Genomic DNA, 19,861 nt, shown 5'->3' with positions numbered 1-19,861 from the left:
TGTAAAATTCAATGTCACCTGTGTTAATTTGAAGGTGTGGTTGTCCATAATAGTGTCACTGATTAGTTAGAATATGTAAATTTCCCAATCTAACCTTTTTTTTTTTTATTCATGCCCGATTGTGATGAAACCACTATCATTTATCTATTACTTTATTATTGCTCTTATACTCTATTGAAGATAACTTAAACATGGTGTGTAATTGCGCTTTAATGACTTAAATGACATCGCAATGTCTGTGCTACTGGTATAATCTTGTTTATGATAATGCGATAAACCTTTTGCAATCTAGGCATCACTTTGTGCCTACGATTAGAACGCAGAACAAAGCATGTCCCTCACAATACAAAATTACACCACGCATTTTGCAACAGTTTCTAATGAACCTCGTCACTGGATATGTAGTGACGTAGATGAAAAAGACCAATTATTTACTTCCATTCATGTTCATGGCTTTCGAAGACGCAGTCATTTACGTAGAAATGACGTTGCAATGCTACTGTCGAAAATTTATGATCATCTGAATGGGATATTTATAATTTTTGATTACTTGTGGTTAAAGGAATGCTATAGATTTGGTTGAGGTGAGGATTTAGCTTTTAACTTTTTTTTCTGAGATACTTAGAAACCACAAGATGAAATGTTAAAGAGCATACAATTCTCAGAGGAAATCAAAGTTTATTTGATGAAAAACGGTTTTGAAATGGCTGAGATGTCCAAAAAGAAAAGTAAAACAAAGCCATATAATAAAGACGGGTCACACCTTTTGTTAGGATTGCTTTGTTTTGGATATCTCAGCCATTTTTTAACCAATTTTCATTAAACAAAATTTTGATTCCTCTTAGAATTATAGGTTTCTTCATATTCCATGAGAAGTTTCTCATTATCTTTAAAAAAAAAATCATCATAAAAAACGTTGGAAACCTGAAGCCCCAACTCAACCGAAACTGTAGACCATCCCTTTAATATAACCAGTAAATCTGCGGGGAACGAGACTGATGCCACTTACGTTTTTCTTTTCCTTCAGATGTGAATGACAAGCTGATGACGATGATGGACTCATTGCAAAGTTTTGAACAGCGATTGATCGAGCTAGAAAACTTAGGTACGTTCTTTTCAAGAATCGAATGAGGGACATGTGAGGGACATGCTTTGTTCTGCGTTCGAGGCGTTTCTTGTCGTCAATCTAAGTACTTGTTTTTTTTTTAATATTGTTATAAGATAGGCCTGTTTATCAAAATATAGATGAAAAAGTGGTTACCAAAGCTATAGATCAGTTTGAAAGAAGAAGGAAATCAGAGATACATAAAGGACTGCATCGATGATGTTTTTCTCTCGTTTTTCTTGACACATTTCAATTCTGATATCGGACATTGTCCTTGTTTTTCCAATATAACTCTTCGCTTCCTGTTTTTGAATCCTTCTCTTTCAATTGTTGTCTATCTGTTTTTTTCACTTTATATGTTTGTTTGTTTTTTTCTCAGTTGAGCGCCATCTTTTTGGTGCCTTTCTGTCCGTTTGTTTTCTGTTTCGGTCAATCATGTTCTTCCTATTGGTTCATGTAAATAGATTCCAGATTTTTCGTTTAGTGTTTCTGTTCAATCATTATTTCATGCGTAATGCCTATCTGAACGGATTTGATTCAAACTACAGGCAAGCTCCCACGCGCTCTCCACCCCTCCCCCCTCTCTCCCCCTCTCCTCTCCCTCTCCTCTCTCCTTCTTTTCTCTCCCTTCTTAACGATCTTTATTAAACTCTTTCTCATCCATATTTGTAAATGATTCAAATAATATTTTAAGCTTAGATCTTACCCTTGCATCAATTCCGATTCCTGTTTTCGACTAATCAACTTTCTCTCAGTTATCTATCATTTCCACTTTGGACCTTCTCTCTTCTCTCTTTTCGTGTTTTCAGTTCCAGTTTTGGATTACCTCCAGGATCAAATCAACTACCTCTTTGCGTCACAACAACAATACGCCCACGGCGGTGATGAGACCACCCACCTTGAATATCCCGAGAACGAAGCCGACCACGAGCCCGAGGAGATAACTCTCGGTGGCGAGAATTTAAAGGGAGACAATGGAGGGTATATCGAGACAACGGCTACGCCCTCAACAACGAGCCAGAATGAGCGAACGTCGACGAAAGCAACAACCTCCACCACTAGCACAGCTATCACCACCGAGCCGGCGAGTGAGACGGTCACTTTCATCATAGACTCGCCCCCACCGACAGCCAAGCCAGTGGTGACCAAACTCGTTTGCCATTACGTCATTGAAAAGTCTTCAACTCCAGTGCCGACGTCAGAGAAGGGAGATGATCAGTGGTCCATCCACTCGATCCCCACTACGGTGCAACAACCACCGACAGCGAAGACAACTTCGACCACCACACCGCCGACTTACGCAGAGGCATCTATGGTGCCTACGACGGAAAGTTCCGAAGAGACGACAGCGAAAGAAACAACAACGCAAGAGCAGAAATTGACAATGACGGGGACAGGTGAGCCATCGGCGGTCTCTAGTGTCGCAAGTCATGGCAGTAACACGAAAGGAGAAGAGGTAGTGTTAATGTTATCGACGACACTACCACCAGACGCTACAGCAGCCAACATTCCAGAAACCGTTAGAACCAAGGCGACTGGAGCGGTATAGATAAGCTGTATAAAAATGGGACTATTGTGTTTAATAATGCGCCGTTCATCAAATGAGAATATTAACTTGGTAAATATTGTGTTGAAAGGGACCATTTCTATAAAAAAAAAAAAAGAATGCAGTTTGGAATCGACCAAGGAAATATTTTTGTTGTCGTTGCTGAAGAAATAGATTTGTTTTAAATGACTAACGATTACTATGTCATCATAGTGCCTTTTACACTCCCTGCCATATCGAAAAGCGTTTATTTTATCATGTATAATGATTTATATAATATATGGATGGCATATATTACCCAATTGCTGCTCCAAGCATTACATGTGATTATTCTCCGTCCACAATTATCATCCCGATGCATTAATGTCTTGTATCCCGTATGCTGTATTGTGGAAATCAGTCAAGGTGGAATTTGTTTAATTGGAACAGGGAGGTGGAAGAAATAAGGACCTCCCTGATTGGAATTAAGTAAACCAGAACAAATTGCCGTGACTTCTTCTAAGCAGGGAGGTGGAAGAACCCCCCCCCCCCCCACCTCCCTGTTCTAAGGTTTCATGGACTTTACAAGTCTAGAATTAAGAAGGGAACTTGTAGGATTTGAATTATATTTCAAGGCAATATTTGTCAAATGGAAAACCTTTACTTTCCGTCTTCTTTTGAAGACGGGGCTAGCTAATTTGAGATGATGAAAAGTAATAAAAAAAGTTGCTGTTTCTCCCTTGTACGGAAGATTCCACACATCCAGTGGAAACCTATTCTGTCATCTAAAAGAAAAAGTTTCTAGCTTTTGGACACAATTTCTTGCGAAAGATGACATAACAAACACTGCAGTGTAGATCATAAAGGTACCGAGAACAATGTCTGAAGAATTTAATCCCTCTCGTCTTCACGACGTGCAAATAAAAGACTTCGTCGGTGGCTTAGTTAAACTGAAAAAAGTCATCACTTCCTATTGAAAAATTGAAAAATCTTTGCAGTGCCAGAATGTCAGTATTTCTGAATTTGTGATAACCAAAGCTTGCTACATCTTACAAGCATTTCATTTTTTTTTCAGGTTCGACTCTATGGTTTTCTCAACCATTATCGCAGTCTGATATAATGTCTCGTATCAATATTGTTCCATGGCTCTTCTGCGAGTGCTGAAAAAGCTCTTTGTGTCAAAGAATAAAACCGTTCTCTCGAGTTCATTTTTTTTTTACAAATCGTTTTGTGTATGCGTGCTTACGATTGATGAACGAAAGGGAGTAATCGGGCATGAAAGTTGACACACACACACACACACACACACACGCATCTTTCATTCATGCATACCGACATACATATATAACACGGTACAAAATCTCTCTCTCTCTCTTTCGTATAAACATACTTGAATATATATATATATATGTATATATATATATATTTATATATAATTATATTTCACAACAGTAGTAATTAAGGAAACTCCGTGAAAGACGTTGTTTTAACGAATTTTCACCCTAGGGCTTTATCAAGTCAATGGAATCTACACCCTACAAGCAATGCTTCTATGTAGATTCCTCATATTCCACATGTTTTTTTTTTATTATCTTATAAGCTGTACTTGACAATTCATCCATGCTTTTGTATTGTGATGTTTGTTTTATGTATTTGTTGAAATGTGGAATATGGAACAATAAAAACACACAAACAGATTTTATTTTGAAGAAAAATGTGCCATTCACTTGACAAAGCCCTATGGGCGAAAATTCGTTAAAACAACGTCTTTAAGGGAGTTTCCTTAATTACTCCTGTTCTGAACTATATATTTTCGTAGACTCCGAGTAGAAACCTTTTGTTATACATAAAATAGTAGTTTACATGTATATGTAAAGCTGTAAATGGATTGATTTCACTATGCACTGGTTCGTATACATAAATCATAACTAACGATTATGACAAGGTCAAGTTTCATGCTACCTTTTGATTTAAAGGGAAGATAAACCCCAAGAACAATGTGGATTGAGTGAAAGCAGCAACATTAGTAGAACACATCAGTGAAAGTTTGAAGAAAATCGGACAATCGATGCAAAAGTTATGAATTTTAAAGTTTTGGTGTTGGAACCGCTGGATGAGGAGACTACTAGAGGTTATGACGTATGAGTGAACTACAATATGAAGAAAATAAAGAAAATACTACAAAAATCCATTTTTCATGAAAATTACAAATTCCATCAACTTGATATTGACATATGTTAAGGGTAGCAATTATTCCCCCTGCTTTCTGAAAGCGGTTGGTCCACTGCTCTTTCATAATTCTAGAAAAGTGAATTTTTGTTGAATATCCTTTATATTTTCTTTGTATTGTTGTCCACTCATACGTCATATCCTCTAGTAGTCTCCTCATCCAGCGGTTCCAACACCAAAATTTTAAAAATTCATAACTTTTGCATCGATTGTCCGATTTTTCTCAAACTTTCACTGATGTGTTCTACTAACGTTGCTGCTTTCACGCAATCCACATTGCTCTTTGGGTTTACCTTCCCTTTAAGGTGATAATGACCCACATTTACATTACCTTGCAACAAAGTGAGAGTCTTCTGGTATATATCTTGAATAAATAAGAGGAATTGGCTTGATGAAAATAATATAAAGTATTGCCCCCAAATGTCCTTTTGTACCAAAAGTACCCTTCTTTCAAATGTCTATTTCAAAACTTCTTCATATCTAGTGAACCATGGAGCTACCAGCTCCATGGTTGAACTTACATTTCTATTCAAAGCTATAGTTAACTACGCTCCATAGTTAAAGGATAAGTCCACCTTCATATACATAAGGATTGAGAGAATGCAGCAATATTAGTAGAACACATCAGTGAAAGTTTGAGGAAAATCGGACAATCCGTTCAAAAGTTATTAATTTTTTAAATATCTGCGCAGTCACTGCTGGATAAGAAGACTACTACAGTGTATGATGTCACATGCGTACAACGATATAAGGAAAATAAAAAGGGAATTTCACAAAACTTTACTTTTTGAATAAAGTGCACATTTCTTCGACTTGTTACTGACGTATGTTAAGGGTAATATTACTCCCCCTGCCTTCTGAAAGAGAGAAGTCGAGTGTTCTTTTGTTATGCGAGAAAAATGGAAATATGTTGAATTTTCTTTATTCTTTCTTTATAACGTTGTACACATGTGACATCACAAGCTATAGTAGTCTTTTCATCCAGCCGTGACTGAGCAGAAACTCCAAAAAAACAAAAAAACAAAACAAAAAAAAAACTTCTGAACGGATTGTCCGATTTTCCTCAAACTTTCACTGATGTATTCTACTAATATTGCTGCATTCACTAAACCCACATGTCTATGAAGGTGAACTTGTCCTTTAAACTGTAAGACTACTCCTGCCCCTGTCCAGTCTGTTTTTAGATGTTAGTCTTACTGTATTGACCACATCAAAGACACACATCTAAGCTTCTTGTACACTCTTTAGTAAGAAGTCAATTTAAAATTTCACTGACTGAAAACGTTCTTATTGGTGACCGAGCAAAGACATTTAACCGATTTTTGTGAGCGCAATACCAATACATCAACATTTAATGGTTCCAGAGTTTGGCTTTTGTTTCTTCTTTGGCGATACATTTCTGGTTTACTGGAACAATATATTGTGACTGTCTTGCTTCGTTTCAGTCCCGTAATAAATTGATTTCAATAAGATACCATATATTCTGGTGATTGGTAAGAAATTCTCTTCATCAGGGCTAATCAATGAATTGCAGTCTTACAAGGTCAGGTAGGAGGACAAAAGGCAAAATTTCTAGTGTATTAAAAAAAAAATCATCATATAGTTTCCCTAGGACAGAGTAACGAGGTTTACATTTCACCTGTCTGCACTAAATACATTCAAAATTTGGAATCCAAGTTGCGTGCATAAGATTTTGCGATGTTGGGCCACGTCAGAGTAAGTCCTGTTCGTCATTGACTATGATACGATTAACAATGTTTGATCATGTTAAAGGGGCCCTGAAATCCAAATGCACGTTGATTTGTGTTGATTTATGATACCCTCAACATCACTTTTGCGGTAAAACGAATATCTAGAAACATTCCATACATTTTTAACGATTTTTCTTCTATTTTTCTTCAGATTACTTGGCAAAGCCCACAAGAAATCCTTCCAAACCATTCAATATTGATATTTTTGAGATGACCTCATCTGTCAATCATTGCCAAAGTACTGAAATGTTTAACAAAAGACATTGGAATGCACCTTCCCCTCGACCCAGCAGAACTTGCATGTTCTCTCACCATGTCAAAACAAAATAAAACCGTTATCAACTCACTGACAGGAAGAAGATCCTGTCAGCTGGAATGATATTTTCGAAACAAGACGGGTACAGATTTACCTGTATCTTTATAAAAGAAAATGCTCAAAGCGAAATGAAAGAAATGAGATAATGGCTCTAAGTTGCTGAAAGGGACGGTGAAAACAAACATATTTAATCCAGATAACGTGATTACTGCAAACATGGCAAAGGGAATTCTAAGCTTTGTCAGTGAGATGACTCTTCTCACTTATGAGTTCAACTCCAAAACGCCCTCATAAAGCATAATATATATACATATATATATATATATTTTTTTGTTTTTAATTATTATTTTTTTTTTATTTTTTTAGGGGGAGCGTTTTGGGTTGCATCCATTTATTGTTCTTTGACGTCATGGTAATGTTTCTATTATCTTGTCTGGTGTGCCTTTAGTTGTTGTTTGAGGCAACAGATTGGGAAATTTTGGTTTGGCGTTCACCTAAATTAGGTATGTCAGTATGATACTTGTGGTAAAAGAATAGATTACTTCTGAAAGGCAACGTCGAAAGATACTTCAACCTTGATGGCCATGCTATCACGGCTAATCATTGAAAGAAGTTTCAATATACAGTGTATGAAGAAAGTGCAGTTTATGCCCCTGCATGTCAATATTTTTCAGTAAACCCTGTATGCTGTCCGGTAATTGGTTTGATTATGTATCCAATATGCCCGCGTCATTTAACTGAGTCTATCTCCATAGCAACGATTAAGATCACGCGATCTTTGCTCGAAGCTTGCGCGACCTAGCAACAACCACTACGAGAAAAACGAATTCCATCCGTGGATATGTAATTGTAAGGTGGAAAGAATGCTGAATTATTCAGTTGAAGACGTTCACAAATTTGAATACAAACTTCGTTATTTTGTTTGTTCCTAAGCCATGGCTGGTCGGGTTGATACCGTTTGTTGAGACAGTTGTTGCGAATCACAAGGTGCCGGTATTTTTCGCTCGTCTTCCTCGGCGTGTGGCGGACGGACCACTTCATCGAGGTTGCACCCTTTTCTGTAAAATTGGATCCTTTTTTTTTTTCGTGAAAGAGTCGACTGCCTCCCAAATGGGATCCTCATTTGATATCCTGTCTGAGGGACAGTTTTTTCCTTCTTACCAGGGGGTATGCCATAATAAGACAAGGTATTTTATTGAAATAGGCTCAAACCCAGGCTTCTTGATTGCTAGGCAGGCACATGCTACCTACCAAGCCACCGTGTTTAGCTGGTGTTCTTTTTACGCATGATATCATTTATTCACATTAATGTTTTGGTTTTTTTTTTTGTTCGAAAGATATGGAAACAGATTTATATGCACAGGTGGAGTGTTCTCTTTCTCCGAGGAGAAAAGAAAACGAGGCAGACATTCTATAAGCATGCCCATAAGTTAGAGAACATTTCAGATGGTAGATGAAAAGGTCGAAGGCAGTCTTTAAGAGGAAAATTACATTTACTAGAGAGTAATATTCGATACCGATATTTGCAAACAAATGGAGATTTGAATTTCATTTACTGCGGACTTAATTTTTCTTCAACCCCACACTAAATTATCACATTCTCTTGGCCAGATTAAAAAAAAAATATTAGGAAATTGTAATAGACCCAATCGAGTTGTTGTTGGTAAAGAGTAAAGAGTTTTGCTAGGCAGTGTCTCTTACATGCATGCAACTGTAAAGGCCGTGTCACACCTTTCCGGGCAAGCCTTGCGTGCGACTTGCAAAGAGCATTTTTGACTACCCGGAGGATGATCCGCACATGACAGTACCTAGCATGTATCTCAACAGTACTGCCCTACTTTGGCAAAAGGAAGCAAGTGACAAAAGTGACATTTCTCGTAAAAGAGCAAAATGTGTCTGTCATTTACACTGACGTCAATGGACACTCATGATATCTAACATATCTCTTAGTAGGATGAGTGTTTCTGCATGAAATTTGGCCTGGAAGAAGAGCTCATTATGTGAATTATGAAAACACCAATAACTCAAATTCGGATGGTATGTCACTTGCTTCCTTTTGCCAAAGTAGGGCAGAGTAGTCGCCCGGAGGTGCGCACGCATATTACCCGCAACCGTGTTTAGGCCCTGTCACACCTTTCCGGGCAAGCTGCTCGGGCTTGTTACGTGTAGGGATTTTCTAGCATACCGGACATTCCTGAGGGCGGAAAAGGACTTGAGCGAGTCAGCGCATGTGTCTTACTTGCTGAACGCGTTCTACTTAAATCATACTTGCGAGTATACTGTGTGACCTTTGTACCAGTCGCATGGAGGCTGACAACTCAGTGAAGGAATTCCTCTAATGGAATGTCTGAAATCCCACAGAATTTCATTATCTTGGCTGCATACGGGACTGCGAAGTGCCTGCGTGGGAGTTGCCTGGGAAGTGCTGCCGGTAAGGGCCTCCTACTGGCGTTCTGCGTGGACCTCTACGGGCATTCCCGCGACTCACCCGGAAAAAGTTTTGGTCATGCTCAAAACTTGGCTGCGGTTAAATCGGACTTGCGTGAGCACCTCCGGCCAACTACACGCTAGATACTGTCAGGTGCGGACCAACTGCGGAGAGCTCCGGGGAGTAAATTTATTTCCCCGCAAATCAAGCCGCAAAACTTCCCCGTACGGTATGACAAGGCATGAATGAAAATTGCAAACATTTCTTGTTCGCCCGCTGAAAATCTTCTACGTGGTGGAAACTACCTCCTCGCCACAAGCCCGCGTAGCTTGCCCGGAATGGTGTGACACGGCCTTAAGTGCATTTTAAGTTTAAGTTACTATAAGTGTACGACAATACACCTATAAGAATTGTGCCACGACATTAAATGTCATATCATGAATAGCAAAATCTAAATTGCTAACAAGATGCCATGCGTACGGTTAATTGTCAGGCCTCATATACCAGAATCTCGCATGGCAAAGGTCACAAAAAAGGACAAAAGAAATGCTTGTATTTTCAGCATGTTATCTATTCCCGGTGACGCTGTTTTAACGTCTTGTCATCAGACAAACGAAAGTGATAACATATCATAGTTTCCAAAATAGGGCCCATATGATAAGGAGCGGGAGCCCTTTATACATACAACCGTCTCCCTGACCTAGCATTCTCCCCCTGATTATCAAAATCCTACCATGCCTCATCAAGGAATGTCACCAGCGTGCAGTGACAAATGTGACTACAGAGAGCAAAGCATTTGAGGATCGACCTCGACATGATGTTAGTACAGAGACCATTAGTATTGGAATTTATGAATATTCTCCTTGCTGTGAGAGTACTGGGCTACTATGTACATCTTGAATGCATTTAAATGTTAGGAATGTCGTTTGTATGCATAGTTGTTACCATGTCGGGCAAAGCTAAACAGCTAAAGCATGCCTTGTAATTGTCACGTGCAAGCTTTGTTAAAGACGTGTGCATAAATTTCTGTATTTCTGTACAATGCTGTGTACAGGGCAAAGTGGCAGTCCTCCTGTATGGATGAAGCCTGCTCATATTTGCATGAAGATTGTGTTTTCGGTATATCCATCATCTGTTCGTGCATAGCGTCAGACCCAGTCGGGCATTTGCATGCTGAAGGTGGCGCGATATCATAAGCAGCAAACATTCAAAAGACATTGAAGCATCAAGAACATGAAGAAAGGAAGAAGACAAAACTTTATCATGTCTCCGGCTTGCCTTTGGTTTGTCTTAGCGGTGCTCGCCTACAATGTGTGCGATGTCAAGGCCAAGGCGTATATGGCAACGTTGGAGATCAAGGACGAGCAACGACCCGACCGTAGTCGAAGAAGTGCAGATATGGTAGGCAAACATTGCTTGTCTTTCTTGAAGATGCATCGACATTCCGTAAACTTACGCTGATGTGTAACGTTGGATGTGCACTTGACTCAAGCATTTAACGTGTGTTGTATACTCCTGGCACGCCCCGAAAGCGACAAATTCATTTAGTCAGCCCTTCTCTTTCTCCAATCATGTTTAACCCTGAGCATGTTATGAGCCCATAAAATGCGTAACTTCGTGGACATGGTGGAGTACTGTTTCGTTTTTCTTCCTGATTAACAATTGTTCATCACCTTTACTCATATGTTGTTCGATCTAGTGTACTAAATTTACATAATCTCAGGGTCCTTCGAACACTCATTAATGTAAAATCTTGCACCAAGATTCGACCACACTCAAAAGCATAGGTTTTACATGTAGCTGGCGGTCGAATTTTCAACGGTTTTAGGGTAGAATTACGGACTGCTTGCTTTTTATAGACTTTAAAAAAAAAAAGAGAGAGGCAGAAACGTAGTGTGAAAGGATATTTGTTATTTACATTATTCATTACCATTTTTGCATTATCCATTAATTTGTTCGTTCATTAAATTTACATCAATTTGTCCACAAATAGTAGAGTCGGAGGAAACGCAGCGTAACAACAAAGTGAAAGAAGAAAAAGCAAGAATGTGTCTATTGAAACTGTTTCATCAAATTTTTATTGCAATTTCCTTATATTTATTTCAAACTCCCCACGTAAGATACATTACTCATTATCCATTTGTCAATTGACCATTTTCTTTTATTAATTTGACCCTCAAGTCAGATAACATTAGAAAGGTTGAAAAAACCCACAAAACCCCGCAGCACGTGATATCCTTATAAATCTATTTACGCGATGATACAGATCGACCCGTCGTCGTACCGTCTTGACGTCAAGGAGGCAATGGTCCATTTCCTTAGGAGAGACAAAGATATGCATCTCGACGACGATGACAACGGTCACAGTCACGGTCAAGGTCAAATAAATGGGAACGGTGATGACGACGATGCAGTAGACGGTGAGTTTCGACCTAATATCAATGATTAAACGATTATTGATTAGTCTTGTCTCTTATTTCGACACGCAAGGGAAACATCACTTTTTCTTTTTACAATGACAATTATGAAATTATAGATAACTCATTATTTGGACAACGATTATTGTCTGGACAATAATCTTGAACGTGGTAGTATCTAGGTTTGTCGACACATCGCAAAGTAGAACGCTTTATGTCTTTTTGTAATAATGCAGTCTTTTTGCACATAAATCGATTGTCTTCAAAGTATTGTTGAAGCCTCTTTTTACGGTAGCCCATGCAAGTTCAATCTCATGTTGACTGACTGTGATATCAGCAATTACATGTATGGTATTCGTATATAAAAGCCTGAAAATAAAGACACTTGGTAAATATGACCATATGAAAACGCGAAGGACAAGATCAATATACAGTCAAACCTGTCTATAGCGGCCACCCAAGGGAAACGAAAAAAAGTGGCCGTTATAGACAGGTGGCCGCTATAGACAGGTTATCCAACTATATGTGTGCATTGCCTATGCATGTACATGTATCATCGCTGTATACATCGCATAGGTATAATATGTACTTAGTGTACATGTACATGCGTCCGTATGCACACGTGTGTTTCATGCATTGAACAATGCCGGTGTTCATGAATTGTTGCATATACATTATAGTAGCATGTTGTACAGTCGTGAAGAAAGCTTAACACTAGTGCATTATTATGACTGAATAAGTGACGATTGCAGCGGTGGCGATCACTGAAAGTTGCCCATGAATGTCTGGCACGGCCACAAGTCAGAAAAACACGCTGAATTACCGGCTCTGTGGCCGCTATAGACAGGTTAAAATCTACCGCGGGAAACAAAATTTGTGGCCGCTGGCCGCGTCAGACAGGTGGCCGCTATACACAGGGTCTTTAACAGGGCTTTTCTCTCGGGGGGATTTTTCAGTGGCCGCTATAGACAGGTGGCCGCTAAGGCAGGTTTGACTGTACCTGACTTTACCGTCTTCAAATCAGTGTAGTCTGAAAATACCCCCGTCTCCGCCATGCAACTTCTATTGCACATTTTATCATATGGCGTAAACATAAAGAGATCGCTACGTATAGCTGTTGATATGTGCAAGAATAGCTGTTTGAAGTGTGTCATTATTCCTTGTCTTGACGGATCGTGATAGCAGAGTCATACCATAAATGTCCTTTCCGAGATCTTTCAAGATTAATAACATACCTTTCACGTTCCCAAGAAACAGTAAATGTTCTATAGCAGTCACTTTCATCGAGATAGTTTTCCCGCAAGACTCCATTTTCATTTTCATTCGATTTTCATAAAAAACTGATTATATCAAAAGGAAGACTAAAATACATTGCAATGACATATAAATACCTACAACTTAAATAGAACACGTTGAACGATCATACATAACATCCACATAAGAAATCACAATTAAGTACAAATAGGTATACCGATATTGCACAAAAAATAGCACCACATATTTTACACACACAAAAAAAAAACAAACACCGAGTATAGATAAAGGTGTATTACGCAGCATCCTTCATATATATACTTAAGCCCCCCCCCCCAAAAAAAAAAAAAAAACCAAAACAAAACAAAACAAAACAACGAAACTGTCAAATTATTTATTCTAAAGATATACTTTGCAAAACATCAGAAAAAAAAAATCACTGGACCGATACTGTATAGAAAGCAATACATGAAAAAAAAAATCTATTCGTATATCACCATTGTATAAGCATGTTTAATGAATAATTCTGTAACCATTAATCAATATTTAAATAAAAATCTAAAATTTGAATAAAAATCTAAAATTATGCAGACATAATCACACATCCACACTGCAACCTGCATGCCCCAGTTTAGCACATGCCCGACATCCACGACTTCTCCACACACCGCATTCCTTGGTAACGCATATTGCGTCCAGTGTTAACTCCGAACCTCTGATGTTACGTGCCCCTTAAAGTTCTTTGACAGAATACGTGAAGTGATCGAGGTGCACTCATTGTTAAGGTAATAGAAGGCATGCGGCACTGAACTTGACATCTGGGAAGGGTAGGCGACCTCTTGACGTACGGTACACTCACCGGCGATAGACGCGGGGTCTTCTGCGGGCTTCCTCTCGGTGGCAATTTCAGCAAATAGAGTGGGACCTCGCCTGTCTAGTTCCTTCTTGGTGGGACTACACGATAGCGCGTAATATATACAAAACGCGGACGTCAAAACTGATAGCAAGAACAGTTTCATAAATTTGTTCGTACATGTTGAACTGAAATGAAAGCTAGTAGAATACACAATATCAACAAACATACATACGATGGAACACTGGTGATCCAAAATTAAGAAGAAATCAATGTAAACTTTAAGAGACAAAATTCTCCTTATGGGAGCAGTATTACAGCTCTCTCACACAAATCTAATGTGAACGTTACAGATGCAGCCCAGGCCAGGATCGACCGAGAGGCTGCAGAGAGTGAGTATATAGCTATGTTTATACTTGATATTCGTGTCACCTCTCTTCCATAATACCATAATAATCATTCCATTTCTTTTTTTTAACTGTCATATGTTGACTCACTCAAATGCTTTAAAGAGGCTGAAAATAATACCAGGGTCCAGATTATGAATATGAACACTCACCGAATTTGGAAAAAGAAGAGATTGAAAAAAATCTAAACAGAGATTTAGGAAAGAACAGAAGATTTAAAAAAAAAAGAAAAGACTGAGTTGTTCATAAATGATGGAAGTAACAACAACAGCAAGTAAATGAACAATCGAATAATTATGGCGCCAAATTTTGCAACCGATAGTCGCAAGTAAGAATTCATGTTTCCCGTAAAATGTTCACTCATCTTACTGACGCATCATCAGTTCTGTTTCTACGATCCCAAATTGTGCGCATCTGCTCTTCTCAAAATACTTCGAGTAGCAGAACCATGGCAGTTGAGAAATGAATTCAGAAAAGAAAATGATGACGGGATCTTGCTTGGTGTTGTTTTGTAGTGCTGGCATCGATGGTGAATGACATCAACGCCCGACTGTTCACCCTGGCCGAGAACATCAAGGAACTGATGAGAAGTCGTAAGAGTAAACTTACTACAAATTCACAACCAACTGGCAATGAATCAAGTTCCATTCAAGCCGACCCTACTGGAAAGAACAAAGTGTCCCACAGTGTGTTCACATAGTTAGCTATGTGAAAACGCTCGAATTTAACAATGTGAAGATGATTTCACACTGTGGTGTGGTGTTCATATAGTGTTCACAAGTTCACAAAGTAATGCTTTGTTTCACACTGTGAATTGATGACTAGCATTGTGTTCACACTGTTAAAACGTTCGAATTTAACAATGTAAAGAGATTTCACACTGTGTTTCATACTGTATTTATCACACTGTGGGGCACTGCGTTCTTTCCAACAGGGTAAGCTTCTTGACACTCCCGAAAGACAAGCAAAAGCAATCAAGTGATGGTACAGTCAGTCGCTTGAGGTGTTGTTACTGGCTTGCTTGTTTGGTTTTTGTTTTAAATTTCAACAATAGTGGCGTGAGTTCTGAACTTGTGGGAAGTGAAGAGATATGAGAAATTAGCAGTATTTCTGCACGTTAATGTCACTATGTCAGCCTTTTTCTGATTCAATGGTTTACGGAAAACAGCCAATTTTGAGATGTGCTTATAAATACTCTTAACTAGTGCTGTACTCTTTGCTCCTTTGCCCCATTATATACCCTACAAATCTAAGATTAGCTTGACAGTAGAATGTTTGTGGGCTTGCATTATCTTACATAGGCTGCAGCCAGATTTGTTAATGTCGTTGAATATGGGCGCATCCACAAATACCAGATAAAGAAGGGAATTTGAACTGTCTATCATCCACTTAGTCCACTTAGTGGCATTAAAGTAATATAACTACAACTAGTCTTGGGCTTTAAGAAAAACCCATGGACCACAGTCCAAAGTCAACACATCAATGTTTGCTATATGCTTTGGAAATCAAAATGCAAAGAAATTTTTTCAAAGATGTCAAAAGAGAAATTTCAATCATCTATATTCGATTTCCAGAAGTTTTGCTTCGTGTCGACTAGAATTGACGTGACCATTAACCGACAAACTCTCCTATGTATAGAATACCTGCTGAATAGCAGACTGGCAGCGGTCGAAACCGCCATCGGAGTTGGCAACGTCTTAGGGTCGCTCTTTCCTGTCAGACCGGAACCAACGCCCAAAGCGCCATCGACTACAACTTCGCTGCCAACACCACAACCTACATCAACATCAGCAGAGAGTGGTAGCCAAGTGGACATGGCAAAACAACTCTTGGACAACGCGGCTGACGACATAGATGAAGCCATTGATCTCCTACAAGAGGGCGGGCAAAGCTCCCAGACATCGATTCCACCACATGGCGTTGCTATCCACGCTACGGCTATGTCACCACACGCAACTACAAAGAAACAAACGGCTATGCCGCCACACCCAACTCCAAAGCAACAAACGGCCATGGAGCCACACCCAACTCCTAAGCAACAAACGGTCATGCCGCCACATGGGGACATGCAGCAACAATCCATGCTACCGCATGGCAACCCGCAACAACAAATGGAGATGTCAACTCGTGTAAATGCACCACTCACTGCAACAACGTCACAGGGAAATATGAAACCACATACAACAATACCGTCACATGGAAGCACTTCGTCTAGTCCACAGACTGACAGTGGCACTGGTCAAAATCACAACCATCAATCAAATGGAGGTAACCATGGCAACCATGAAGACGAGGGCGTCAACAATCATGGAAACCAGGGCAATTATAATGATGATCAACAAACTGTTAGCGAAGAGCCAACGGCCATTGACGCCACCGAGAATGATAACGACAATGGTGGGGGAACGGTGATCGAAGAAAAAGAGTTACCTCATGGATTTCGTCCCTATTCCTTTCGTCGCTATAATCCTTTTACTGACGCTCGTCGGGGGGACCTGCTTAACCGCATTCGCGTCAGTCTTGCTCACCGAGCGGTGCCGGTCGGTTCACAGCCGGGCCTACCCCGTCCACGGCTCTCGTTGGCCGAGGACTCGTACAGGAGGAAGAACACACCTTAACCGATTTCAATATTTTCATAGAAATAATTAAAACCGCCCAACGCTTTCCAGCGAAATGAAAAGAATCGCCATCACATTGTTGTCTGCTAGTTACAATACCACTTGTTTTTCATAGAATCATCAACATGACATAATGTTATGTCGTTGATTTCAGCACAATAACTCACAGTTGAGCAAATTTCACTTGTTGAAGTGTTTTTGTTTTTAGCATCTCCCCCGAATTTCTTTTTTTTTTAAACTACAAAATGAGTGTATTTTCACTGGGAAGGATAAGGAATTATCATTTCGATAGTATGTGTATGTGTCAAACGATTACAATGTCAAGATCTCATCAGGTGTATTTACAAAGTGGCTTGTCATCAGCCTGTCACTATTGAAATGAAAAAGATATTAAACGCTTAAACGCCCAGGTGTCTTACAATTATAATCATGTGCCAAATCTGTCATCTTTTCCACGAACGAGTAGAGAGACGAAAACTATGGAGAGGTTGTTTGTTTGTTTGTTTGTTTTTTGTTCTGTCACTTATGCACTAACAGGGGCGGATCCACAAATTCTGTAAACATGGTAAAGGGGAGGCGCCTTTACAAAATTTAAGGGGGAGGCACACGCGCCCCATTTTTCTTTTTATTTCTATTGTTTTACACAAAATAAAGAGGGGCGCCCTCTCTGGATCCTCCACTGAATGATAATCATTGTTTTGTTTGATTTTGGACGGAATGTATCAATCTTAAATGTGTGATCACTGTGGTGTAAAAAACAAAAAGCAAAACTTGGGTAAGTCTGAGTGTTCGTCGATATGTTCACGCTTGTGTTTGTATCCTAAAATCCGGGGGAAACTTATCCATGTTTCGTAAAATTTGACGTAATCTCACTTCTCTGATACACAGACACATTCATGTTCATTTTGTTCATATCCAAATCATGAAACATGAATCACTGCCTTGTAACACATTCTATCATGTAGAAGATTTAACACATTTGACGAAGATGCAAGATTCAACACACGAAATGAAATGAATATGTATAAACATTTAGTTAAGGGACATCATTTAGATTATATCGATTGTGCATATATATATATATATATATATATATATATATATATATATATATATATATGTGTGTGTGTGTGTGTGTGCGTGCGTGAGGGTATATATATATATATATATATATATATATATATATATATGTATATATAGTTATATAATATACATCTACATTTAATTGCATTTTGAAAATATGTTCATACATGCAAACTAGTCTGGAGGAGGAAGATAGGAGAGAAAGAGATAAAGAATAAGATTGTGTGAGAGAGACTAGACCCATATTTATGATCTTATGTATGGATGAATTCTAAAGATGCAATCTGCTTTAAGCAGCTTAGGATACCATATTGATGGTATCTGGCTGAAAGCATTAGTAAGTCGGGTAGAGACGATGTTTAATTTTAAAGTCAACATATTCCTTAATTGCGGTAAAAGTGCTGCTACTTACTTCCTGTGAGCATCATGCAACCAACAAGCTTTTTTTTTTTTTTTGCTTTCGTCTTTTTTTTCACGTCTTTAAGAAATCGCTTGAAAATGAGAGATTGAACAAGTTTGAGAAGTAGTTCCTTATTAAATCAAATATGCATTGAAAACAGACCTTGTAAAAGAATATAAGGCAGTAGGTCTACATGGAAGTTGCAGGCGTAATATTACTTTAAAAAAATAAGAGAAAATGTAATAACATGAAGAAAACCTGCAAGTCTATTCCTTGTGATCTGGTGATAGAACGGGACACTCCTAATACATGTGTACCAATCATGCGTTGTGTTATCAGGGAGGTGCTTACCTCCCTGGTTGTATCGCGACTATTGGTTGCACACTGCCCCCTCCCCCTCCACAACTGGCTCCCGACAACCAATCAAAAAACGGGTACATTCAATATGCAGCCAGCGAAGTTGATCGTCATATATTGCACTCTCAATTACGCCTCTTTTTTATTCTCTGGATATTGCTCACTTTGCGCCACTGCGTTTGCTCCGAAGCAGGACACAAAAATACAATATTAACAACCAAATCAAAATGGAATCAACAGCAACAAACAAAATCAATAGCGTCCATAGGCAACGGTATTTCACTTTTAATCATGTCAAGAACTGACCAAATGAAATAGTAGAATATCGCTTTGATACCACAACTTTTGCTTTAATGCTAAAACATAACATATCATATTTCATTATTGCCATAACATTGTATAAAATATGTATTCATCTTTTAAGCAATATCAAAATGAATGGAGCCATGACTCATTGGAGCTCTTTTAACCCTGCAGCAACAATATCTACCTAATTTTATTATTTCTTGATGGACCGAAAGGTAGGCAGTGGACCAAATAATCCAAAGCAAGGCAACAACAGCATTGTAAAAGTCACTCATGCTAATCTGAATCATGGACCGTTATGCCAGAAAATCTTCGCCGATGACAAACACAACCTGATATGAGAGTCACTTTGGTTTTACTTTTTATTTCTTTTTTAATGGCCTGTCGCCCCCGTTTGACTATCTTCATTGCATGTCTACATCCCTGAGAGTGGAAGAAAAGAGACAAGTGCGACGCCTTTTGAGTGAAAGCGGTGAGGGCGGCGTGTCTTGTCACGTTGGCGCCGGTGGCTCTGCCGACCAATGCTCTTATGACTAGTGTGGCACTCACTCATAACGTGCCTTGCTTTGTACGGCCTCGACCGGTGCTATTCTCCCTGCCGATAGTCCCTCACACGCATTCTATTGTTGGCACGACCTGTTTTGTGTTGTGCGAGACTCATCGAAGCTACCAGGGTGGTCATTTCACTGTCTGAGACGGGAGTCACCGCGGCGAGCTAGCGGTCGGGGCGACACAAAGCGCAATCCGCAGGAGAAAACAAAACCGATTTATCGCACCACAGGGACTACAAATCGAGCTTAGTCAGGCTGGAC

The 19,861-nt window shown here is 39.1% G+C and overlaps 2 protein-coding genes across 2 annotated transcripts; both read left to right on the top strand.

Annotated features, from left to right (window-relative positions):
- Positions 1-1,007: 1,007 nt before the first annotated feature.
- LOC140237980 (uncharacterized) lies at positions 1,008-2,748 on the top strand. The gene is made up of 2 exons (XM_072317910.1): positions 1,008-1,105; positions 1,915-2,748. Exons 1-2 carry the CDS (start codon positions 1,045-1,047, stop codon positions 2,652-2,654), a joined length of 801 nt encoding a protein of 266 aa, XP_072174011.1. The 5' UTR covers positions 1,008-1,044; the 3' UTR covers positions 2,655-2,748.
- A 7,675-nt stretch (positions 2,749-10,423) lies between these two features.
- LOC140237924 (uncharacterized) lies at positions 10,424-17,330 on the top strand. The gene is made up of 5 exons (XM_072317854.1): positions 10,424-10,755; positions 11,621-11,774; positions 14,232-14,270; positions 14,801-14,878; positions 15,924-17,330. Exons 1-5 carry the CDS (start codon positions 10,588-10,590, stop codon positions 16,901-16,903), a joined length of 1,419 nt encoding a protein of 472 aa, XP_072173955.1. The 5' UTR covers positions 10,424-10,587; the 3' UTR covers positions 16,904-17,330.
- The last annotated feature ends 2,531 nt before the right edge of the window (positions 17,331-19,861 follow it).

Source organism: Diadema setosum, chromosome 14, assembly GCF_964275005.1.
Source record: "Diadema setosum chromosome 14, eeDiaSeto1, whole genome shotgun sequence".
NCBI lineage: Eukaryota > Metazoa > Echinodermata > Echinoidea > Diadematoida > Diadematidae > Diadema > Diadema setosum.
The sequence above is the reverse complement of the archived record's forward strand: the minus strand, read 5'-3'. Positions and strand labels throughout refer to the sequence as shown.